A 26,765-nucleotide genomic window follows, 5' to 3' on the forward strand; every position below is an offset into this window, starting at 1 on the left:
GGGTGCAAACTCCCCCCAGAAGAGAAAATTGATATTTAAAGAATTACAAAATTTAAAAGCTGATGTCGCCTTTCTTCAAGAGACACATCATAAAAAAAATTAGATTTGGAGGTTGAAGGATACTAAATATTCCAAATACTATTTCTCTTCCAACCCTTTAAAAAAGGCGGGAGTGGCCATCCTTGTTAAGTAACAAAATTAATTTCTCCCTCGAACATAAAGAGGTGGACACAGAAGGTCATTATTTATTGTTACATGGTGTTTTGGAAGGGATTCGAATTATACTCCTTAACATATATGCACCGAATAGGGGTCAGATTAGGTTTTTAAATAAACTGAGAGTGAAATTAAAGAAATACCCAGGGGACCCTATAGTCTTAGGGGGAGACTTTAATTTAGCACTTTCTCAAATGCAAGATGTACTTGAGAGAGTCAAAACAATGGCACCCCAGAGGGAATTAGAGATCTCCTCGCAAAAATTTCGCCAATTAATACGGACATTGCCAGTTTTGGATATTTGGAGGATTAAACATCCTAGACAGAAGCAATATACTTTTTACTCCCATCCTCATTGCACGCATAGCCGAATAGATTACATAAAGATCTCGCCCCAATTGAGCCATCCCGACCTAAAGCAGAAATAGGGAAAATCACCTGGTCAGACCATGCCCCGATAATGGTTAAGATACCTTTAGAGAACCTCCATAGGTCAAAATCGTGTCAATGGAGATTGAATGAATCGTTGCTGACCTCATCTGAGCATATTAAATTGCTTGAGACTAAATTAGAAGAATTTTTTAAAAATTAACCTGGGTTCGGTACAACATCTCTCCACTGTTTGGGAAGCGCACAAGGCCTTTATTCGAGGCGAACTGATAACTTTGGCTAGTCAATTGAAACGTAACAAACAAGACACATTGAAAGCCCTCCAAAGCTCCCTACAGACCTTGGAACAACAGTTTTCAAGCAGACCCACTACGCAACAGTTAGCCAGAGTCATTACCCTAAGAAATAAAATAAAAGATGCTCAAACTCACGAGGCAGAAAAATCAGTACAATCATCCAGGCAAAGGTACTATGAATTTGGTAATAGAGCACACACCATGTTGGCCAACAAATTAAGGGACCGTAAAATACTCCAGAGACCACTGATAATTAGACGGGGAGATCGAATAGAATCTAATCTTAATACTATTCTGGATTGTTTTAGAAGCTACTATGAAAAATTATACAACCTACCCACCCCAAATAAGAATTCGAACCAACATCAGCAGGCCCTAAAAATTTTTTTGCAACAATCCAGACTTCCCACTCTCACCAAAAATGACTCAGATATGCTCAATGCCCAGGTAACAGTGGAGGAATTGGCCTCAGTGTTAAAAGATCTCCCAGCCAAAAAGTCACCAGGACCAGACGGCCTAACATATAAGTACTATAAATGCTTCCCTAAGCAACTATACAGTAGGATGTGTGACTTGTATAATGGGTATTTACAGGGTAGCCTCATTCATAGGGATAACCTGAGATCATTTATAACTGTAATCCCAAAGGAAGGACGGGACCATACTAAATGTTCTAGCTACAGGCTGATATCTCTCCTGAATGCAGATCTAAAAATATTTACCAACTCTTGGCAAATAGATTGAACGAGATTCTGCCTAGCTTAATTCACAAGGACCAAGTAGGCTTTGTACAATTCAGGCAGTCAGGAGATAATACCCGTAGAGTCATTGATCTGATACTGTAGATATACTTAATACAGAGAAAAAGGGGGCTCTAGTACTAAGTGTCGATGCCGAGAAGGCGTTAGACCGTCTCAACTGGGAATTTATGTTTGCCACCCTAGGGTTGATGGGCTTTTCTTGGTCATTTATCACTGCTCTTAAAGGGTTATATTCAAACCCAGTGGCGCAAGTGAAGTCGGCAAGTTTACTCTCTAAGACCTTCCAGATTCATAATGGAACGAGGCAGGGTTGCCCCTTGTCCCCCCTCCTGTTTGTGCTAAGCATATAGCCATTCACTATATAAAGCAAATTTTGAAGCGCTATGGAAATCCATGGCAAAAGATATACAAAATTGGGGGAAGCTAAACTTATCATGGTTTGGCAGGATTGCCACCTTGAAAATGACTATCTTGCCCCGATTGTTATATTATTTTGGAACCCTCCCAGTGGCAGTACCTAGGCCAGCCCTACAGCACAAAATCTATGCTATACAGTAGATACATCTGGGGAGGCAAGAGACAGAGAATACGTAGAACCATTCTACAGAACCGAAGGACACAAGGAGGTCTAGATGTCCCAGACTTCTATGCATACTACCTGGCTACGCAGGTTAGGCAAGCAATACAGTGGTCCTTTAAATTTGCATTTACCAAATGGATGGAAATAGAGAAGCTAGCTCTGGCCCCTATACATCCGAGCACCTTGCTATGGACCAAACAGACTGTCAAACTGGGGAAATTAGCCCCCCGGACTATACTATTCACAAAAAAAATTTGGTCCAAATGTAAAAACAAACTAGTCCCAGCGGATAAGGCAAGTTTCCTTACCCCCTTTCTCTTCCATAAAGCTTTTCCCTTAGGTTCAGAGAAGCACTTTGTTCAGCTTTGGCAACATACGGTAGCATATCAACTTGTTTTGATATTTGATATTTGATATTTGATATACGAACCAAGAATTTTTTAGACAAGCAACAGCTGATAGAATGGTATGAACTATGTGAGCTTAAGGACTATATGTATTTTCAATTGAGGCATTATGTGAAATCAGTATGTGGGACAATGAAACTTCCTGAGCTGACCCCATTTGAGTGTTTATGTATTAAAGCAGGGGAGAGAAAGGGTCATATATCCTTCATATATAAGGAACTAGTGGCACATGATGTAGACGGTCACCCCCACTCATACTTGCAGCGATGGGAGAGAGATTTGGGGACTCATCTTACAATAGATCAGTGGGAACGTATTTGGATTAATGCTACTAAGACCTCTATATGTACGACTATTAAAGAAAATATCTATAAGGTTCTGTTTAGGTGGTATCATACCCCAGCCCTATTGCATAGACTTTTTCCTGCTGTTCCACTGAGCTGTTGGAGATGTGGTGCCACACCAGCAACACTGTTTCATATGTTCTAGACATGCCCCCAAATAACGACTCTGTGGTCCACGGTACAAGTCTTGGTGAAAAAAGCTACTTGTTTGGATCTTCCGAGTGACCCTTTGACTCATTTATTAGGACACCCAGTTCTGGGAGTAGGGAAAAGGACACGGAAGGTGTTAAACTGATAACAGCACGATGGAAGGACCCTTCATCTCCATCTTTATGGGACCTAATTAATAGAATTGAGCTTGTGAGACGTATGGAACACCTAACTGCCATATTACATAGCACCTCGCTAGCAACAGAAGACTGGTTCATGTGGAACTCCTATTACAAGGAGTTGCATGGCGAGGGGTAAATATTAAAACAGGGACTGGGTAAATCGGTAATAATTTCCTTTTTTCTTAATTACCTCACATCTGGTAAAGTTGCCACATCATGAAGCCAAAAGTGGAAATATTGGGAGGCTATACCGGTTCCCTGGGGTGAGCTAGAGGGCATTGTTCCACATGATATCTTTTCTTTTTCCTTTTTTAGGTGTTTCTTTTTTTTTTATTTATTTAATGTTTATTCTATGTTTATCACAAATACTGTCGGTCCATAACCTGGTAAATATTGAAGGATAATACTGTGCACTCCCCAAAATGGATATGTACCAATGTATTTCTTCTTTTCTTTTATGTGAACTTTAATAAAAAAACAGTTGATAAAAAAAAAAAGGGAGGGGGCGGGAGGACAAGCGTCAGCAGGCCTAGGTGTGCCCACCATGTAAATCTGGCCCTGAATCTGCCCCCAATCAAAGTGGATGAAAATAGCAGAATCATGCCTTTTCCTGTCTATTTATCTAAATGTGTGGCCCTGCATTTTTGAACAAAGAGCATCATAATACAGGACCAGCACCTATTCACTATGAATATGGGTTGTTTCTGCTGTTTCGTCCTCCTGCCAAAAGAAGAGGGAGGTAAAATGCAAATAATATCTCCAACAGTGAAACAGTGATCCCCAACCAGTAATTTAAGAACATACAGTAATTATTCTCTCGAACCCCTTGGATGTTGCTGCCAGTGGCCTTAAAAGCAGGTGTTAATTTTTAAAATCCTGAGTTGGAGACAAGTTTTGGCTGCTTAAAAACCAGGTGTAACAAACAGAACCTCCTGAAGGTCATCAGTCCACATAGAAGCTACTGACAGATCATAATTGGCATCCCCAGGAACTTTTTACATGCTTGTGTTGCTCTCCAACTTTTATTTACATTTGAATGTGGCTCACCGGTAAAAAAAGGGTGGGGATCCCTGCCCTAAAAGATAGTGAAAAGTATGAAATATGAATAATCTGTGACAGTGTAAATAAACATGATGGCTGTGTGTCTTCAACATATGGCCTACAAATGGCTACTTAATTATGTATCATAAGCAATTAAATATGATTGGAACTTTTATTTGTTTGATTTATTAAAAGGGTCATTTATCCTAAAATTTTCTTTTAGCAGTATGCAGATTAGAGATGTCGCGAACTGTTCGCCGGCGAACTTGTTCGCGCGAACATCGGGTGTTCGCGCTCGCCGGAAGTTCGCGAACGTCGCGCGACGTTCGCCATTTTGGGTTCGCCATTGTTGGCGCTTTTTTTGCCCTCTCACCCAGACCAGCAGGTACATGGCAGCCAATCAGGAAGCTCTCCCCTGGACCACTCCCCTTCCCTATAAAAACCGAAGCCCTGCAGCGTTTTTTCACTCTGCCTGTGTGTGCTGAAGAGATAGTGTAGGGAGAGAGCTGCTGCCTGTTAGTGATTTCAGGGACAGTTGAAAGTTTGCTGGCTAGTAATCGTTTTGATACTGCTCTGTTATTGGAGGGACAGAAGTCTGCAGGGGTTTGAGGGACATTTAAGCTTAGGTAGCTTTGCTGGCTAGTAATCTACCTTCTACTGCAGTGCTCTGTATGTAGCTGCTGTGGGCAGCTGTCCTGCTTCTGATCTCATCTGCTGACTGCTGCAATAACAGTAGTCCTTGTAAGGACTGCTTTTATTTATTTTTTTGTTGTTTTACTACTACTACTACTATAAGAGCCCAGTGCTATTAGTCTAGCAGTGTTGGGGAGTGGGACTGGTGTGCTAATCTGCTGCTCCTAGTAGTTCAGCAGCACCAACTTTAATTTTTTTTTTTTAATATTCATTTTTTTTTTATTTTACTTTTTTTATTTTACTACCGCTGTAGTAGTGTATAAGTTGACCTTTTAGGCATTATTTGCCCTGTAGGCATTTTTTGCCCAGTGTGTTATTCAACCAACTGCCATCTAGCTGTGTGACCTTGTTCACATTCTGTCTAAATATCCATAATATTACCGTCTCCAGAAAAAACACCGGAGTGACTTTTTTCAAGCAGCCATAATATATTTTACGTAATCCGTATCCACCGCTGTAGTAGTGTATACGTTGACCTTGTAGGCATTATTTGCACACTGTTTTCTTCAACCCGCCATCTAGCTGTGTGAGCTTGTTCACATTTTGTCTAAATATTGATAATATTATCGTCTCTAGAAAAACCACTTGAGTTACTTTTTTTCAAGCAGCATTCATATATTTTACGTAATCCGTATCCACCGCTGTAGTAGTGTATACGTTGACCTTGTAGGCATTATTTGCACACTGTTTTCTTCAACCCGCCATCTAGCTGTGTGAGCTTGTTCACATTTTGTCTAAATATTGATAATATTATCGTCTCTAGAAAAACCACTTGAGTTACTTTTTTCAAGCAGCATTCATATATTTTACGTAATCCGTATCCACCGCTGTAGTAGTGTATACGTTGACCTTGTAGGCATTATTTGCACACTGTTTTCTTCAACCCGCCATCTAGCTGTGTGAGCTTGTTCACATTTTGTCTAAATATTGATAATATTATCGTCTCTAGAAAAACCACTTGAGTTACTTTTTTTCAAGCAGCATTCATATATTTTACGTAATCCGTATCCACCGCTGTAGTAGTGTATACGTTGACCTTGTAGGCATTATTTGCACACTGTTTTCTTCAACCCGCCATCTAGCTGTGTGAGCTTGTTCACATGGGATGAGTAACCCGCATTACTTAAATTGACAACCACTAAAATAAAGACACTAAGAATACATAGGTGGAGAAAGGCCGCAGCTGATAAATTTTATTTCATATTAGTTTAACCATAACAATCTTTTAAACGAATACATATGTTAGCAACCCCAGCCAGCCTCAGCTCAAACACCAGCAGGCCGCCTCAATTTGCTTATACCTTAAGCCCTGCTAAATTAGCCTAGGGCACCTCTCCACAGCTGCGACAATATCACAAATAACTGACAAATTACACTTCCATTTTTCATTTCCATTTTTTTTTTTTTTTTTTTTTTTTTTTTTTAATATAATTATACAATGCAAAATTATACGATGCAGAATTAACATAGAACAACATAGGGTGGGTGGGTGGGATACATCGCTGCATACAGGTCAGATGAAAACTGCTAAGGGGACTCTATGCTGCCCCCTTTTATAGACCCCACACCAACGGTCCCCCTATTATTATTGGTTCACTAAAACAACCAATCAACTGCCCAACAAATTGACCAATCAAAATTATGCAACTTCCAATCCCAACTCCCCAAGTAACGTAAATGTAGCCCAACATAAGATGTAACTAAGATAATTACCCTGTCTTACAGCGTGTACTACCCCATGACCCTGAGGGCTAATTGGGCCCCCAGACTGCATGGGATGAGTAACCCGCATTACTTAAATTGACAACCACTAAAATAAAGACACTAAGAATACATAGGTGGAGAAAGGCCGCAGCTGATAAATTTTATTTCATATTAGTTTAACCATAACAATCTTTTAAACGAATACATATGTTAGCAACCCCAGCCAGCCTCAGCTCAAACACCAGCAGGCCGCCTCAATTTGCTTATACCTTAAGCCCTGCTAAATTAGCCTAGGGCACCTCTCCATGACAAGACCAACTAATACCTTAGTTTGGTCTTGGCCAACCCCACACTTTGATTGCCTTTTCTAAAGCATCTTGAATACCCATATTGAATATGTCATATCCAATATCTGAAAGATGCACTCTATCACGCCAATACAGGCCTTCTCCACCTAACTCCAACTCAAAATGACGATGAACTAAAATGTTCACACTCTTGGCAAATTTAGAAATACAAAAATTAACTTTTTTCCTGCAACGTTCTAATGGACGAACATCTTGCAGCCAAATTAATCTAGGAATTACCTCGGACCAAACAATACAACTGTCAGGGAAAAGAAAACGTAATTGGGCTAAATCCCTTTTTATATTCCTAATGAGGTCAATAGACCTGAATGACCCAATATCATTACCACCTAAGTGGACAGTAATTATGGCAGGAATACCCCATCTTGTAGACATTTGCAAAGCAATTGGTAACATATCATCCCATTTGAGGCCTCTTACTCCCATCCAAACTATATTCACATTCTCGAGACCTAAATTGACACCATAAGGACGTTCTTCGGCCCGTTTCTTCGCATGAAAGACAAAGGAATGACCAATAATCCATACCATGAGCGGTTGTCCTGTGAAAACAAATACCTTAAATTTAGCATCTAAACATCAACTAAACTTGGCCGAACATATGAGCGGTAGCGCGTAGAGGACCACCTACCCAACTTCATAAGGGATTGTTCACTAAAACCTAAAAGAGCTGCCTGTGTAGCTGCCCCAATGCGAAATGAGTGAGTATTATAATCATCAGATGCCAGACCCACTAACCTAAGTGTCTTTTTAAGCACTTGTCGAAACTGAAAGGTGGACAAAAAAGAACCATCTGCATGGACAAAAAGAGGACCAGGTATGTCCGGGCGTAAATCCTTAAATTTCAAAAAATTTGCCATAGGACACAGATCCACCACACCAAAGGAGCCCAACCAAATAAGAATACCTCTTCCTGCTAAATCAGTCTTAGATCTCCTAATCGTAATCCTCAACTTATCCTGAATAACCACAACATCAGAAACATCAAGGCCACCTGGATTTTTCCTGCTACTAGAGACCGACTCGCTAACCCGCAATGCCGCAAAGAATGATAAAACAAACAATAAGGTAAATAACCTTAATTCATATTGTGAAAAACACACCTCCGGTAACTTATGGACTAATCTTTCTAATAACAACAAGGTTATAGGTTTCCTGTTATCACAAACACGGCCAACTCTAGCTAAACCCTTCAAAATTTGTTTCACCAAAAAAGGCTTTGTAAAATCTTGCAAACCTTGTAATTTCAAAAAATATGAAATACCTGCCAAATCCCTACAAATTTTGGCTTGAGAATACTGAGCCTGAGAAAGCTCCAGTATATACCACAGAATTAAATCAGAATCCTGCCAAATTTCTTGTTTGTTGTTATCCTTGAAAAGAGACCAATTCCACCAGCTCGCTGCATATTCATTCCAAGTTTTCACACTTAGTGCATTCTTTAAAATTTCGCATGCTCTGGCAGAATGAGCCCCCAAAGGTAATCTGGACACGGAACACCGCATGGATCTGGGTTGTCTGCAATCCTCCAAAATAGCTCGAACTGAAACCGAGATAAAGCATCGGCTATATTATTCTTAAAACCAGGAATATGCTTTGCTTTTAACCAAATATTATATTTCAAGGCCCTAAAAACTACTTGCCTTAACAGCCGTAAAACCGGTGGCGAATTAGAAGACAAATTATTCAGTACGTAAACCACACCCATATTGTCAGTATGCCAAAGAATCCTTTTATTTGCCAACTGCTCTCCCCAAATCTCAAGAACAACCAGAATAGGAAAAAATTCCAAAAGCACTAAGTTCTTTGTCAAATTTTGTTCATGCCAACTAATAGGCCAAGAATCAGCACACCAATGACTATTAAATACAGCTCCGAAACCAGTCGAAGCTGCTGCATCTGAAAAGATATGCAACACTGTACTTCCCAAAAACTCATCCTGCCAATAAGCTTTACCGTTAAAATCATGTAAGAATTGCTGCCAAATACACAGGTCATCTTTTACCTCCTGCGGAATCCTAATATGCCAATTTGGATTCGATATTCCTTCAGTCAAAGAAATTAAACGCCTATTAAATACTCTGCCAATTGGAATAATTTTCGTAGTAAAATTCAAATGCCCGATAAGAGATTGAATATGCTTCAACTTTAGCTTCTTGGCAGCTAAAGCAGACTCTACCAGACTTTTTAAATGTATCAATTTATCAGGAGGCAACCTAAATTCTTGACAATTAGTATCAATTTCTATGCCTAGAAATTGCAACACAGTAGTGGGATACACTGTTTTCTCTTTTGACAAAGGAACACCAAATTTGCCAGCAATCCACATGAACACTTGTAACAGATACAAACAATGATCTGACTGAGAAGGTCCAACAAATAGAAAATCATCCAGATAATGCAATACAAACTTAGAACTCGTTTCATACTGCACTGCCCATTGTAAAAATGAAGCAAAGGCTTCAAAATAATAACAAGACAACGAACACCCCATCGGAAGACAACAATCAAAATAAAAAGAACCCTCAAAATGAAAACCAAGTAAATTCCAACAATCTGGATGGATTGGCAATAATCTGAAAGCCGATTCAATATCGCTTTTTGAAAGAAGAGCACCCTTACCGCACTGCTTAATTAACCCAATGGCTTGGTCAAAAGATGCATAATTTACAGTACACAATTCAGGGTCAATCCCATCATTCACTGAATCCCCTGCTGGAAATGATAAGTGATGTATCATCCTATACGATCCAGGCTCTTTTTTAGGCACAAGTCCTAAAGGAGATACCCTAAAATCCGAATATGGCGGTTCTCGAAAAGGTCCCCTTATTCTATGGGCTGCTAATTCCTTAGCAATTTTTAATCTGACAACTCCAATATTAACATTAATAGATTTAAGATTATCCGGAATAATAATTGGACCACTTCTTTTAGAAGGGATCCAAAATCCAAACTTAAAACCCTCCTCAATTAACATTGCCATCCTGCGGTTTGGATACTGACTTAGATAAGGAAGCATATTTACTAGCTTCACCGGAGTTGTCAAGTTTTCCTGCTTCTTTGGACAATAATTTGTTGGGCATAGTGATAAATTTCTTAACACATCGAAAGGCAGGATGATTGCCCCCACAATGTGAACATTCATGCTTAAACTTGCAGTTACTCTGCCATTTACAAGCTGAATCATTATATGCCCAACAAGTATTGTATTTCTGCCCCGGTTTCTGCACTCCCGGTGGGCTAACAACAGGGCGTGGAACCATCATGCCCATCCAAAGATCAATATCCTTAGAGCCCCAAGGAATCGACCTCTGAACAGCCATTTTTTGCCTAAATTTGTCCTCATAAATAAACCAGGCAATGCCACCATAAGACTTGTATGCTTCCAAAACAATATCAACATGCTTAAACATACTAGCCCCCAATTGAGGATGCTTAGAACACAGGATATTAGCATAAATACAAAACGACTGTAGCCAATTGGTAAAGGTCCTAGCCACTGGCCTACGTCTATCCTCTTCCGAATCATTTGTCTTATCTTTTAAAAATACCTTAACTGAAGGTAATAAAGATAGTAGATCAACATAATCCCCTCTATTAATTTTTTCCTTTATGGACTGAGATAAATGCAGACCAAGGGGGGTTGTGTCACATAAAATAGAATCCCTAAAAGCTGCTTCAGGGGCCCCTGCGCTTGCTTGCGTGGACGCCGCGCCAGGTGCTAACAAACGAAGTAACGAAGACACAAACTGAGCATTAGCAGAGTTACCTATATCCTGTGAAGTAAAGTTCTCCCGTATAGCCACGGAGGCAAGGTCATTCTGAGGAGGATACTGTAAAGCCAGGCCAGGCTGAGGAGCAGTAACAGGAGCAGTTGGTGATGCAACGGCTCTAAAAGAACCCCTATTCTCAGGATCCAGGACCGTGCTGCTAATAGAGCTGCTAGAAAGGGCCGAGGATGAGGCAGCTCCACCATAATCAACGGAAGAAGGGCCCAGGAGAGGTGGCGGGGTCATCGACGGCCATGCTGAAGTGGTACTGGATGGAGCCGCAGAGGGGGATGCAGGAGCTGTCAGCGGAGGCGGAGGAGGCGGAGCTACCGAGCCGGAAGAGGCAGGCAGGGCTGTCAGCAGGCAGGCTGATCGGGAGGCAGAGCAGACGCCGGCCGGCGTGGAAGGAGGTTGGCGGTTGGTGCTGCCGCTCGACGAAGACTTCCTGCAAGGAGGCGGGGCCGGATGACGTAGAGAGGTGGGCGGAGGCATCAGGTTGGACGCGTTGCTGGGCGAAGGAAGTAGGCTGACTGCAGCATCTAGGGCAGGCAGCGGAGGAGCGGAGCCGGTCCGTGAAGGCTTCTTCCTGGCTAGGCGTCCCGGAGGAGCTGTATGAGACCTCTTGGCAGCCGGCTTCGCTGAGCGGGTACTGGACCGCTTTAAGGAGGCGTGACCAGCCGGAGCTCTCGGGTGGAAGCTGGGAGGAGCCGGAGACGTTGCTTCCTCCGAAGGCGGGGACTCAGACCCAGTCGGGGTCACTGCAGCGGAGCGCAGGCAAGCCCTGTTCAACAAAAGGAGGTCCTCTTCGCCTGCTTCAAACTGTGCCCAACGAAGGATCTCATTCAAACGCGACGCTCTATCACCCACATCCATGGACGGACCCGGAGCCGAATCAGCGCTGACTTTCTGGATTCCTGACATCGCTGCATACAGGTCAGATGAAAACTGCTGAGGGGACTCTATGCTGCCCCCTTTTATAGACCCCACACCAACGGTCCCCCTATTATTATTGGTTCACTAAAACAACCAATCAACTGCCCAACAAATTGACCAATCAAAATTATGCAACTTCCAATCCCAACTCCCCAAGTAACGTAAATGTAGCCCAACATAAGATGTAACTAAGATAATTACCCTGTCTTACAGCGTGTACTACCCCATGACCCTGAGGGCTAATTGGGCCCCCAGACTGCATTTTGTCTAAATATTGATAATATTATCGTCTCTAGAAAAACCACTTGAGTTACTTTTTTTCAAGCAGCATTCATATATTTTACGTAATCCGTATCCACCGCTGTAGTAGTGTATACGTTGACCTTGTAGGCATTATTTGCACACTGTTTTCTTCAACCTGCCATCTAGCTGTGTGAGCTTGTTCACATTTTGTCTAAATATTGATAATATTATCGTCTCTAGAAAAACCACTTGAGTTACTTTTTTTCAAGCAGCATTCATATATTTTACGTAATCCGTATCCACCGCTGTAGTAGTGTATACGTTGACCTTGTAGGCATTATTTGCACACTGTTTTCTTCAAACTGCCATCTAGCTGTGTGTATTATCGTTTCCAGAAAAACCAACTGAGTTTTTGTTGTTGTTGTTTTTTTAAAAATAATGCCAGGCAAAGGCAGGCCGCCACGCAGAGGCCGTGCTAGGGGCCGTGCTGCTATGCAATCCTGTGGCCCTAGCAAATTGCCCAGTTTTAAAAAGCCAATGACCCTGAACTCCCAAAATGCTGAAGAGGTAGTTGACTGGCTTACACAGCACACCCCATCCTCTACCGTTTCTAACTTTACCACAACATCCTCCTCATCCTCCACTGCTATGGCCACCCCACGTAACACTTCCTCCACCACCGGTGCCCCTTCTTCACTGGAGTCAGAGGAGTTATTTTCCCATGAGTTTCTTGAACTGAGTAATGCGCAACCATTATTGCCAGAAGAAGATGAAGGAGATGAGGACCTTACACCAGATTTAATTCTGGCAGAGAACACGATAGAGATGGACATAATGAGTGATGAGGAGGAGGTCCCCGCTGCTGCTTCCTTCTGTGATGTGTCAGAAGAAATTGATGCATCTGAGGAGAATGATGATGAGGAGATTGATGTTTTGTGGGTGCCTAGTAGAAGAGAGCAAGAGGAGGGTAGTTCAGATGGAGAGACGGAGAGTCAGAGAGGCAGTAGGAGAATAAGACTTAGAAGAAGCAGGGAGGACAGCCCGCAGGGATCAGTAGGGCAACAACATGTATCGGCACCTGTGTTCAGCCGGCCAACGCACCCGCCATTGCCGCCAATGCCGCCAACTTCTACTGTTACCGCCAGATCGCACACTTCCAAAAAGTCAGCAGTGTGGGATTTATTTAATGTGTGTGCCTCTGACAAAAGCATTGTAATTTGCAATGAGTGCAGTCAGAAACTGAGCCTTGGTAAGCCCAACAGCCACATAGGTACAACTTCTATGCGAAGGCACATGAGCGGCAAGCACAAAGCACTTTGGGAGCAACACCTCAAAGGCAACAGGCAAACTAAAAGCCACACTCCTTCTGGTCCAGCATCTTACTGCTCTACCTCTGCTCTCCTTGACCCGTCTGAACCACCCTCCACTCCGCCTTCCACCTTGACCACCTGTTCCCATTCCCAGTCATCTGCCACCAGCCAAGTTTCTGTGAAGGCCATGTTTGAGCGTAAGAAGCCAATGTCTGACTGTCACCCCCTTGCCCGGCGTCTGACAGCTGGCTTGTCTGCACTCTTAGCCCGCCAGCTTTTACCATACCAGCTGGTGGACTCTGAGGCCTTCCGCAAATTTGTAGCAATTGGGACACCGCAGTGGAAGGTACCCAGCCGCAATTTTTTTTCTAAAAAGGGAATACCACACCTGTACCAACATGTGCAGAGCCAAGTTACCGCATCTCTGTCACTTAGTGTTGGGCCAAAGGTCCATATGACTACTGACGCATGGTCCTCCAAGCATGGTCATGGGGATGACGTGCCTGGAAAGCAAAAACCATACCGGATCTGTACTCCTGTCATCTCTGCAGTCACAGGCCGATCGGTGGCTGACCCCACACCAACTGCAGATCGGAAAAGTGGTGTGTGACAATGGAAGCAATCTGTTGGCAGCGTTGAGACTGGGCAATTTAACACATGTGCCCTGCATGGCACATGTGTTAAATTTAATAGTCCAACGTTTTGTCTCCAAGTACCCAGGATTCCAGGACGTTCTCACCCAGTCCAGAAAGGTGTCGGCCCATTTCAGACGTTCCTACACAGCCATGGCACGCCTTGCTGACATTCAGCAGCGCTACAACATGCCAGTCAGGCGTTTGATTTCTGACAGCCAGACTCGCTGGAATTCAACGCTCCTTATGTTGGAACGTCTGCTGCAACAACAAAGGGCCGTCAACGAGTACCTTTTTGAACTGGGTGGTAGGACTGGATCTGCAGAGCTGGGGATTTTTTTCCCCCGTTACTGGGTGCTTATGCGCGATGCCTGCAGGCTCATGCAACCTTTTGAAGAGGTGACAAATATGGTCAGTCGCACCGAAGGCACCATCAGCGACCTAATACCCTTCGCTTTCTTCCTGGAGCGTGCCGTGCGACGAGTGACAGATGAGGCTGTAGACCAGCGTGACGAGGAGCTGGAAGCACGCGATTTCTGGTCGGAATCACCAGAACGAACCCAGGCACCTGCTGCAACGCAGGGAGAGGTGCCAGAAGTGGAGTCAGAGGAGGAAGGTGGCTTTGTGGAGGAGGAGGAGGAGGACCAACAGGAGCAGGCTTCCCAGGGGGCTAGTGGTGACCTTTTGGGGACCCCTGGTCTTGTACGTGGCTGGGGGGAGGAGACCGTGGATGATGCAGTCCTTGATAATGAGGAAGCGGAGATGGATAGCTCTGCATCCAACCTTGTGAGAATGGGGTCTTTCATGCTGTCATGCCTGTTGAAGGACCCCCGTTTTAAGAGGCTTAAGGAGAAGGACCTGTACTGGGTCGCAACGCTACTAGACCCTCGGTACAAGCATAAAGTGTCAGAAATGTTACCAACATACCACAAGTCTGAAAAGATGCGGCATTTACAAACCAGCCTGCAAAACATGTTGTACAATGCTTTTAAGGGTGATGTCACTTCAGGAACTCATCAACATTCCAGGGGCAGAGGTGCCAGTAATCCTGCCACGAGCGCACCTGCAAGGACAAAGCCCTTTGGCCAGTCTGTAACGTCAGACATGCAAATGTTTTTCTGTCCAAGGCAGCGCCACAACCCTTCTGGATCCACCCTCAAAGAACGCCTCGACCGGCAGGTAGCGGACTACCTGGCATTAACTGCAGATATCGACACTCTGAGGAGCGATGAACCCCTGGACTACTGGGTGTGCAGGCTTGATCTGTGGCCAGAGCTGTCACAATTTGCCATGAACCTCTTGTCTTGCCCAGCCTCAAGTGTGCTCTCAGAAAGGAACTTCAGTGCAGCAGGAGGGATTGTAACTGAGAAGAGAACTCGCCTAGGTCACAAAAGTGTCGATTACCTGACCTTTATTAAAATGAATGAGGGGTGGATCTCGGAGGGTTACTGCATGCCGGAAGACTTGTTCTGACTTCTATGCAGCTGTCCTTCTCTTCAAGCCTCATGACTCCACACACAGCTGTCCTTTAGCGTCCTCCTCCCTCTGCCACCGTTACAAACTAGGGTGCAAACCCTACTGGTTTAATTTTTTCTGGCCTCTGTGCTTCAGTGGCTGCAACCAAAAAAACTGGGCAAACAATGTCTACAAGGTCAACGTATGGCAAAAAATGACTATTTTCAGCATTTATATGGCATATTTTTTCTGGCAACTGTGCTTCAGTGGCTGCGACCAAAAAAATGCATATTTTCTGCATTTATATGGCATAATTTTTCTGGCCTCTGTGCTTCAGTGGCTGCAACCAAAAAAATTTATATTTTCAGCATTTATATGGCATAATTTTTCTGGCCTCTGTGCTTCAGTGGCTGCAACCAAAAAAATTTATATTTTCAGCATTTATATGGCATAATTTTTCTGGCAACTGTGCTTCAGTGGCTGCGACCAAAAAAATGACTATTTTCAGCATTTATATGGCATATTTTTTCTGGCCTCTGTGCTTCAGTGGCTGCGGCCAAAAAAACTGGGCAAACAATGCCTACAAGGTCAACGACGTTGACCTTGTAGGCATTGTTTGCCCAGTTTTTTTGGCCGCAGCCACTGAAGCACAGAGGCCAGAAAAAATATGCCATATAAATGCTGAAAATAGTCATTTTTTGCCATACGTTGACTCAACGTATATGGCAAAAAATGACTATTTTCAGCATTTATATGGCATATTTTTTCTGGCAACTGTGCTTCAGTGGCTGCGACCAAAAAAACTGGGCAAACAATGCCTACAAGGTCAACGTATGGCAAAAAATGACTATTTTCAGCATTTATATGGCATATTTTTTCTGGCAACTGTGCTTCAGTGGCTGCAACCAAAAAAACTGGGCAAACAATGTCTACAAGGTCAACGTATGGCGAAAAATTACTATTTTCAGCATTTATATGGCATATTTTTTCTGGCAACTGTGCTTCAGTGGCTGCGTCCAAAAAAACTGGGCAAACAATGCCTACAAGGTCAACGTATGGCAGTTGTTTAAAGAGAACAGTAGATTACTAGCCAGCAAAGCTACCTAAGCTAAAATGTCCCTCAAATCCCTGCAGACTTCTGTCCCTCCAATACAGAGCAGTATCAAGCAGATTTCTAGCCAGCAAACTTACTATCATCTGTCCCTGAAATCACTAACAGCTCTCCCCCTACACTATCTCTTCCAAGCACACACAGGCAGATTTTTCAGATACATTTTTGCCCTTGATCCCCCTCTGGCATGCCACTATCCAGGTCGTTGCACCCTTTAAACAACTTTAAAATCATTTTTCTGGCCAGAAATGTCTTTTTTAGATGTTAAAGTTCGCCTTCCCATTGAAGTCTATGGGGTTCGCGAACCGTTCGCGAACCGCTCGCGTTTTTGCGCAAGTTCGCGAATATGTTCGCGAACTTTTTTTCCGACGTTCGCTACATCCCTAATGCAGATATTAGTGCTCTAAGACAAATTGGATTTGGCTTTATATGTGTGTGTGTTTTATGAAATATTTGTATATTTTGTGGCGCAATTTTTGAGCTTGCTATATCAACTGCTATTTGGTTGCTAAGGCTTGGTTACCCTGGCAACCAAGCAGGAACTTGGAAGTCACAACGGAAGAGGAATTTGACAGGGTCCGATTATTGTCTGATAACAGTGAATCATCATTCCTTCTTCATTTTTTAAGAATGAATGGGCTTGTAATGTTTCTACATGAACCATTACCAGTGAAATGTAACATATTGTATGTAACATATTTATTATGTTAGGTTCTACCTGCTTTGTACATAGTCACTACTACTGACTAGATTTTTTCAAGTGTTAAATGTGACCACTAAGGACTTAAGAATGCAGAGGACCCAAATAATTTCACTGGAGATCAAATGATGCTTCTTTGTTGTAGTCTTGGGGGAACTCAAAAATTCAATTTTTTTATAATCAGTATTACACTAGCATTGGCCAGAGCCTTTCTAAGGTTATGGACGCCCAAGGCAAACCCCTGCTTCAATTGCCTTCACGTACCCCAACACAGGTGTGGGCCAAAACTAGGGAAAGGTTGGCAAAAAGGGTATATGTCCAGTGCCCTAGGCCAGGAGTGTCCACTCCTTAGGAGTGCCTAATGCAAGATCGACTTTTAATGATGATGTCCCATTATGATCAACATCCATAAAACACTGTTAGCAATCTGTTCCATGGAAAATATTACTTAAATATTGATTTTTGAGAAAATGTATATTGCTATATTTAACAAACAAGTATTTCTTACTGTATGCAACATTTTTATATAAAAGTAATAAATATCTGGATGAAAAGCAAATGCTTTTGTTGACAGTATTAGTGATCACCAGCTAAACGTCTACTGGTAGATCCCATGCACATGCTTCTTATGCCTACCCCTAGTTCCGGCCCATCTGAGGGCACTGTTATGTCAAGGCCATACAGCAGGCAATAGCAACTAATCAGAAGCTTTCTCTTGTCCATCCATGAGGAGAGGAGGTGGCACCATGTAGTAACTTTCAGAATCGAACACCATAAGCATAAGTTATTTCAAGTATTTCTTGAATGACAGATATATTTTTTCCTAAACATGCTACTCTGGGGTTTGCCGGATAACAGATCTTTCTGTAATTTGGGTCTTAATGCCTTAAGTCTACTAGAAATTCATTTAAACATTAAATAAACCTAATAGGCTGATTTTGCTTCCAATAAGGATTAATTATATCTTAGCTGGGATCAAGTACAAGCTACTGTTTTATTATTACAGAGAAAAAGGAAATCATTTTTAAAAATTTTGATTTTTTGGATAAAATGGAGTCTTTGGGAGATAGCCATTCCATAATTCGGAGCTTTCTGGATATCGGGTTTCCGGATAAGGGATCCTATACCTGTATATTATGACTAGATTTGAATTTTTGATCATTCTAAAGAGTAAAGAAGAATCTCACAGCACTAACTCTGTCTAGCAGATGTGCTGTGTTGCTGAGCTACACAGAATGCATTGCATAGCATGATATGCTTCTTTCAACTGAATTGAAAGTAACTGCATAGAATTCTTTGCTTCATGTAAACACTCATGTGGCAGGGTTTATTGCTTAAATAAATTACTGATGTCCTGCTACCTCTTTGCTCTGGATAATTGTTTCATTTTTTTGTTTGTTGCCTTTACTATCTGTGTCAAGGAGGAATGTTTATGTAAAGAGCAATGTATTATGGGTAGCATGCACAATGTGACTGAGAGTTGTTTAAGCATAAAAAAATAGTAAAAATAATATATTTACATACCCAAGAGACAGTCTTGTTCTGTGCCATCTAAGAACCTAATAGTTTATAGCAAGGCACAGAACAATTATAAATAATTAATGTTTGCATTTTGAGTTGGCATCACCTTTAAACATAGATAAACAAGTGTTAGAAAAATCTGCCAATGACATTCAGGGTTCAGAGGAAGATAAGTTTTTTATTCTCGCTGCAAGGAGACAAACAATACAAAACCAAGCTGCAGGTTGTCTGCAACATCAGACTTTTTATATATGCTGTGCAGCTGATCTGGTCCTGCTTACACTTCCTTTATTTTGGGGCCAGCTAGCTGCTTACATATTAAACTATCTCAACTGTGACAAGAGTTGTTATCAGCACATCATGTTAACGCATCATGTATCTCAAGTATTAACTCTTAAATTCCCTTACAAGAGTCTCTTATTCCTGAGTCAGACCATGTGATGACAAAAAAGAAGGAAGTCCAAGAATGAAACGCTACTGAGCATGTACGTTTTGCCTTGTTTGCATATCTTTGGATGATTGACTGGCACAATTCAATTTTTGGTAAAGGGTTTTTTTCTCCTTTAAGGTATCAGTAATTAAACTGTAATGTATTGATACCCTACAATGAATATGTGTCTTTGCTTAAAAAAGAGTGTTATATAGGGATGGGTGAATTTGACCCATTTAGTTTCGCCAAAAATGCACGTCAAATTTTTTTTGACACACGTTATTAATATTTGTAATGCAATAAAAGCCTAATGAAGAATATTACATTGTGAAATATGTTCTTTTTGCAAATTTTATTACAATTCCCACAAAGTGATTAGGCATCCATGGTAAATCTACTCTCCCAGGGGCAGCTAACTTCCTGTCCCCAGCATTATTGTAAATCTCTAGTAGGAAAACATTTGAGACACCTGTGCTTTGCATAGTAGCCCAAAGTTCCCTTTCTACTATGCAGTGTTAGACTGGGCCATGGGAGACCAGGAAAAACCCAATTCACCTCTCCACTTGGAAACTGCAGCATACAGATGCCGACCAAGGCGATCCCCCCACCCCCTTCAGAAGAAACCCGGTGGACCCTGGAGCTTGCCCCACCAACCCAAGTCCACCTCTTCACCTGGAAACTGCAGCCTGCAGATGCCGACCAAGGTGATAGCCCCCCACCTGTGCACATGATTGAGGTGCTTCCCTTGTATGCACGATCGAGCATGCATAATCACATTGAGTGCAAAGTATGTGTGTGCAGTGGGGGCGGTGAGTTTGTTTTAATTCCTAATGGGGAGGGAGATTGGTGCCACTAGTAATTGAGGTCGGGCACAGCAGCCGCGGTAGGCCCCAGACACCCCATTTCGACACTGCTACTATGGGTGTTTTCTCAGTGGCAGTTTACATTAATTCTGGTGGGAAAGCTATTTCAGGAGCTTACTTCCCCCGGGTAGAGCAGATTTACTGTAGGCAACTAATCTCCTTAATTGCCATAAATATAGTAGAATACAATAGTATTCTACAGAGCTAAACTGAGCCTCCATTTTTTTCTCATCTTGACTGCCACCATGGCTAAACAGCAGCTTGTTTATATTAACTATAGTAGTCTTTCTGAAGGAAACACACAACTTTATCCAGTGCAGGGCAACATATTCCCATTAATGTAGTTTTTGTTGGAATGCAAAATGTTTTAGCTGGAATCGTTTTAGCTGAAAATGGCATCTGACTTTCCATTTTTGCCTCAGAAAAGAAGTTGAATTGTTAGTTTTTCCAAATAAAGACTGTACTCGGGGAGTTACAACAGAGGGAGTAATTGCAGGGGATCACAGGAGTATAAAGGGCCGATATATCTTGGTAGAATAGGTCAACTTACCAATGTTTTGGGGTCCAAAACTTAATTTGCTGTGGGGCCCATTAACATCTAGTTATACTTCTATCTGCAATATTGTGTGCATTGTACAAATTCTCTTGCAGATTTTATTGTCAATCACATTATCTCCTTCCTTTACAGATACACCAATACTGGCTGGATGATATGTATTTGAACAATCGTTTGCCTCTTCCAGTAAATTCCAGTCCAGCTGTTATATTCGCTCAGCATAACTTTAAGGATACTACTGACCAGTTGAGGTATAAAAAATATTAAAAATGTTATATTATTAATAATTTATTATTATTTTATATTGTATTTTTCTTTTATCTAATAATTAATGATGGAATGTTAATGGGGCCTATAACAAACCTGCTGGAGGGGATTGCATCAATGGGTCAATGTTCAACAAGGTTTTATATCCTGCCCATTTGCATACTGAGTGACTAAGTAGAGGATTACAGGCCCTGGAGCAAAATTAAGTACCTTTGTACCTAGAACCCCCTTCACCATTACAGAAATGTACTGCTCCAGCACGTCTTCTAACAAGTCCCTATGGTGGATGAGCCTCATTGTAGTTGCACCATTGCCTCCCCAGTGGATATACAGCTGAACTTGCCCAATAGTTATCCAGTCAAGTTTTTGACCTGACATCAATCTGGTAGCTCATTGGGCAGTCTCCATACATGTGCCAATAATATACTGACTAGAGGCCTCAAATTGCAATTTATATTAATCCTTCTTTGACCACATTTACCCAAAATCCAGGCATTTAACGCATAAAGAAAGTCTCTGGAAAAACTGGAAAAACACTAAAATTATACAGGTAAAAATCACTATGGGGCATAATTATCAAGCAGCAGTTTCTAGGTATGCCACCTTTGCAGATGGCAAAACATAGAAAAAGGAGATAAACTATGGCATCACTAGCTAAGGTGATGGTGTTAGGGGTGACTCATGATGTCAGGGGGTAGGCTAGTAACAATTAGGGCAGAATTGTGGCATCAGGGGCAAGTCTACTTTTGTACCCCATTTTGTATACCATTTAGTCTGGCCCAGTGTTGGACTGGCTCACCGGGATACCAGGAAAACTGCTGTTGGGCGCAGGTGTCAATGGGCCCTCTTGCTTCTAACCATTCGGCCTATTTCATGGTCATTCCCTATTCATTTATGGTAAAAAAAAAAAAAGAGGCTTAATAATGGAAGCATAGTATATTTATAATAATAATAATAATAATAATAATAATAAAGTATAGTAAGTAGATATAAAAGACTAGGAAAATAAAGAGGTTGACTTCAGAGAGGAGGAATAATAGTTTGGAAAGTGGGCCCATGGTCACGGGTTTACTGGTAGAACCACCATCTAAAGTTTTCTGGTGGGCCCCTGGCATTCCAGTCCGACACTGGTCTGGCCTTAGGGCAGTGACATTCAGTATGAAACCTGTCACCCTGGCTCAGTGGACATTGGAACAAATCCCTTAAAATTTGTCTACATTCATTTTAATGCAAATTGCCTGGAGAATTTTTCCCCCACCCTCTAAGCTACAAAATTGTGGCGACTAATATCTCCAAATTAATGTTTTATTGCCCTTAATTGCCATTAAAGGGGTTGTTCACCTTCAAACAACTAGTTGTTTTCAGATAGATCACCAGAAATAAAAATTGTTTCCAATTACTTTCTATTTTCTATGTGTCACCGTTTTTCTAATATTAAAGTGTAAAGTGTAATTTTTCATCTTCTAAAGCAGCTCTGGGAGGGGGGTCGCTGACTCTGTAAACTGTTCTAAATTGATACATTTAGTTGATACATTTCTTATCTTTGTCCCTGCTGAGTAGAATCTCTGGGTTTAATTAAGGCAGCTGTTAGAATTGATACAATAGTTGCTAATACTCCAGAGATGCTTCTGAGAAATGTATCAACTAAATGTAGCATATTGTAACAGTTTAGACCACCTGAATTACTGAGATGCGTAGACTCAAACACCAGAGACAGGGACATTAAACTTTAAACTTAGATTTTGGAAAAACAGTAAAAAAATAAAAAACGGAAAGTTATTGAAAATAGTCTTTATTTCTGGGGAACAATCTGAAAACAACTGAACTGAAAAAAAGTTTGGAAGGTGAACAACCCTTTTAAGACAGACACACACTTTCTTATTGCTTCCCATAGAGGAGGTGTGGCCTAGCATTCACAAGGTGCATGGTCTAATGTCATAACTGTATATTAATTGAACTTTCCAATAATTAACTTCCCATAGCCTTAAGGTGTAACACAGATACACTTTACATATTATCCTGTACAGAAATAACCAAGGTTTTCCAATTAATATATATACAAGACAACTACAGCTGTGAGCAGTGTATGATCCCTGGCAGAGATTAGCTACAGAAAGGGGTGCAGTATTAATGGCTGCAGCATTCATTAATAGCCAGAACCTGCACAATAAAGAAAAGCACATTAATACAATTTCTGTGATATGTATTTAAATATTGTCTACATTTACAAGTATAGCTCTTTAATTAAACCCTATCCTCCCTGCTCCTGGATTGTAGTCACCAACATAGTTTCCCACAAATGTCCATAAACTACACCGACAATGCAGACTTTCTGGATATCCACTGACACAGGTACATCAGGTATTTAATACACAGGCATTTCTTGCAACTATCATAAACCCACTATAAAATTATGCAGAATATATGATTGTGAGGCCTGAGGGCAGTTGATGGACAATGTGCCATAGATTAGTTTAGCTGGAGGAATGACAGGTGCTAAGCCATGCAACCCCCCAGTGGTACCATCTTCTATTTTCTCTGCAATCATTTGCAATTTCTGCACAAGGGATCGCTAACAAAATAGAAATGGTGGTGGTGCAGTGTTTTAATAAAAATACATCAAAAGGGTGCATTTATTAGAAAAAAAAGAGCACCAACATGGAGCCCCAGGTAAATGATTAAAGTCAGTGAGGGATGCCTAATAAAGTGGGCACCACAGTTAATTTAGTCCAAGTAGGAAAATTCAGCTCATTCTAGTCAATATCTCTGTGTACTGGGTCGGACTGGGCCAGAGGGGAACTGGGAAAAAAACAGATGGGTTCCGTCGTCCAGACCCGATCCCTATAGCCTGCATGTTCTAGCCTCCTGCTTTCCTTTTCTGACCTCCCACCCTCCAGTGCCTGATCAAAATGACGTACAAGAAGGGAAACACAGTGGAGCAGGGGGCCCATGGAGGAGTGAGGGGCCCTGATGTAGCAGCCCCGGTGCCCTCCCAATCCTACTTAGCAGCCATAAAGCAGTGCATTTCAATGCTTTGTACTCTTTTAAATGAGTCCTACCCCTTTATAGTATTTCTTTTTGCATTCATAATTCATCTCTGTCCTTGTGGATACAGACCAGTTGGGATGAACAGGACCAGATATACATTACCAAGTGAGCACAGTATGCAAGCCCCCCTCTCTGCCTGTACCACTGGGAGATCCCTAAACAGTCTGCAGATTGAGGCAAATCTCAACTGACTAAATGGTGACCCCCAGTTTATATATGCTTTCAAACAGTAAGCTCATTGAGAGGCTTAGTCAATAACTCATAATAAGCTCATTTAATGGTTTAGTCAATAATTCATAATGATTTGGTTAATAACAGATCTTGCTTCCCATGCTCTCATCAGGATCTGGCCAGACTCCCAACAAGCACATCCGAAACAGAGATCTTATCTTAGCTAGCTGGTAGCTGAATAGCATATTGTGCCCCTATCTATAATAAAGAAGAGTCTAATAAGGGCTTCAGAAATCATAAGCATATTAGATAATACATATAAGAATATCCAGAATAAAGAACAAGTATTAAGTCATCAAACTGTTAGTTCCCATGATTTCTCTTGCACAAAGCTTCATTACACAGAATTATAGATTATAAGGCCGTCTTGTATACTATGATACAAAGCTTTGTTAGACACAACTGTACGTCATAAAGCTTTTTTTTACATAGTAAGTAAGGTTGAAAAAAGACACATGTCCATCGAGTTCAACCTTTTTTTTTTTTTGTTTATTAACTACCTATCTGCCAGTTGATCCAGAGGAAGGCAAAAAACCCATCTGAAGCCTCTCCAATTTGCCTTAGAGGGGGAAAAATTCCTTCCTGACTCCAAAATGGCAATCGGATTAGTCCCTGGATCAACTTGGACTATGAGCTATTTCCCATAACCCTGTATTCCCTTACTTGCTAAAAAGCCATCCAACCCCTTCTTAAAGCTATCTAATGTATCAGCCTGTACAACTGATTCAGGGAGAGAATTCCACATCTTCACAGCTCTCACTGTAAAAAACCCCTTCCGAATATTTAGGCGGAACCTCTTTTCTTCTAATCGGAATGGGTGACCTCGTGTCAGCTGGAAAGACCTACTGGTAAATAAAGCATTAGAGAGATTGTTATATGATCCCTTTATATATTTATACATAGTCATCATATCACCCCTTAAGCGCCTCTTCTCCAGCGTGAACATCCCCAATTTGGCCAGTCTTTCCTCATAGCTAAGATTTTCACTACCTTTTACCAGCTTAGCTGTCTTTTTACACTATATTGGGCTCAACATACGACATTGGTTTCAACAGTAGAACAGTTCTTTGTGTTATATTTTTATACAGTCCTTTATCAAAGTATTGCAATGAGCTATTGGGTTTAATCAGAGTATTACCATGACCATGAGATCAGATTCACTTTCATCTGGTATGGTGCCTATGGATTGGAGAAAAGCTGATGTCATTCCAATATTTAAAAGGGGATTACAATCTCAGCCTGGCAATTATAGGCCAGTAAACTTGACATCTGTGGTGGGCAAATTATTTGAAGGCTTGTTAAGGTATAACATTCAAAATTTTGTCCTAGTGAATGGCATTATGAGCAGCAATCAGCATGGCTTTATGAAGGATAGGTCATGTCAAACAAATTTGATTGCTTTTTATGATGAAGTAAGTAAGATGCTGGATAGTGGGGGGGCAGTAGATGTGATCTATTTGGGTTTTGCCAAAGCGTTTGATACTGTGCCCTACAAATGACTGCTTTCTAAACTAAGGTCTGTTGGGCTTAATGAAGTCATTTGCACATGGATAGGAAACTGGCTACAGGATCGGGTACAGAGGTTAGTTGTTAATGGTACAATCTCTACTTGGAGTAAGGTTCTTAGTGGGGTTCCTCAGGGCTCGGTATTGGGTCCACTTTTATTTAACTTGTTCATTAATGACTTAGGGGAGGGTGTTGTAAGTAATGTATCAGTGTTTGCAGATGACACAAAACTATCCAGCCCAATTAATTCCATCCAGGATGTGGCATCCTTGCAACACGATCTTGACAAACTGGCAATTTGGCAGCTAAGTGGCAAATGAGATTCAATGTTGATAAATGTAAAGTCATGCACCTTGGATGTAAAAATATCCAAGCCACTTATACCCTTAATGGGACTGAACTAGGCACATCCATTATGGAAAAGGACCTTGGAGTCATTGTAGATGATAAACTTGGCTGTAGCAAGCAATGCCAGTCAGCAGCATCAAGGGCAAATAAGGTCTCGAGCTGTATTAAAAGGGGCATAGAGTCACGGGAGGAGGGGGTCATTCTTCCACTGTATAGAGCACTTGTCCTTAAGGCCCCATCTAGAATATGCCGTACAGTTTTGGTATCCATCACTCAAACAAAGGACATTATTGTATTAGAGAGGGTACAGAGAAGGGCAACTAAGCTGGTAAAAGGTATGGAAAATCTTAGCTATGAGGAAAGACTGGCCAAATTGGGGATGTTCATGCTGGAGAAGAGGCGCTTAAAGTGGACCTGTCACCCAGACACAAAAATCTGTATAATAAAAGTAAGTGTGAAATCCAATTTCTATTTTTTATTAAAGCATTCCTATCTGTTGTAAGCTCATTTAAAAATCTCAGCTGTCAATCAAATATTGTCTGCCCCTCCTCTATGCCAGTGGCATAGAGGCGGGGCAGACAATTACTTTCACTTTCCATTCAGCACTTCCTAGATATCACTGCTCTCCACACATTCCCCCGTTCTCTTCACCATTTAATTGTGTAGCCAGGGCAAGGAAATGGACATCAGGTCCCCCATTCTGGTGCAC

The 26,765-nt window shown here is 41.7% G+C and overlaps 1 protein-coding gene across 1 annotated transcript in view; it reads left to right on the forward strand.

Annotated features, from left to right (window-relative positions):
• The window catches only part of chat.S (choline O-acetyltransferase S homeolog), a 78,841-nt gene that overhangs the window by 18,993 nt on the left and 33,083 nt on the right, over positions 1-26,765 (forward strand). The window contains exon 4 of the mRNA XM_041571160.1: positions 20,789-20,907. Coding sequence (XP_041427094.1) covers positions 20,789-20,907 — 119 coding nt within the window. The remainder of the gene's footprint in view (positions 1-20,788; positions 20,908-26,765) is intronic.

This window comes from Xenopus laevis, chromosome 7S, assembly GCF_017654675.1.
Source record: "Xenopus laevis strain J_2021 chromosome 7S, Xenopus_laevis_v10.1, whole genome shotgun sequence".
NCBI lineage: Eukaryota > Metazoa > Chordata > Amphibia > Anura > Pipidae > Xenopus > Xenopus laevis.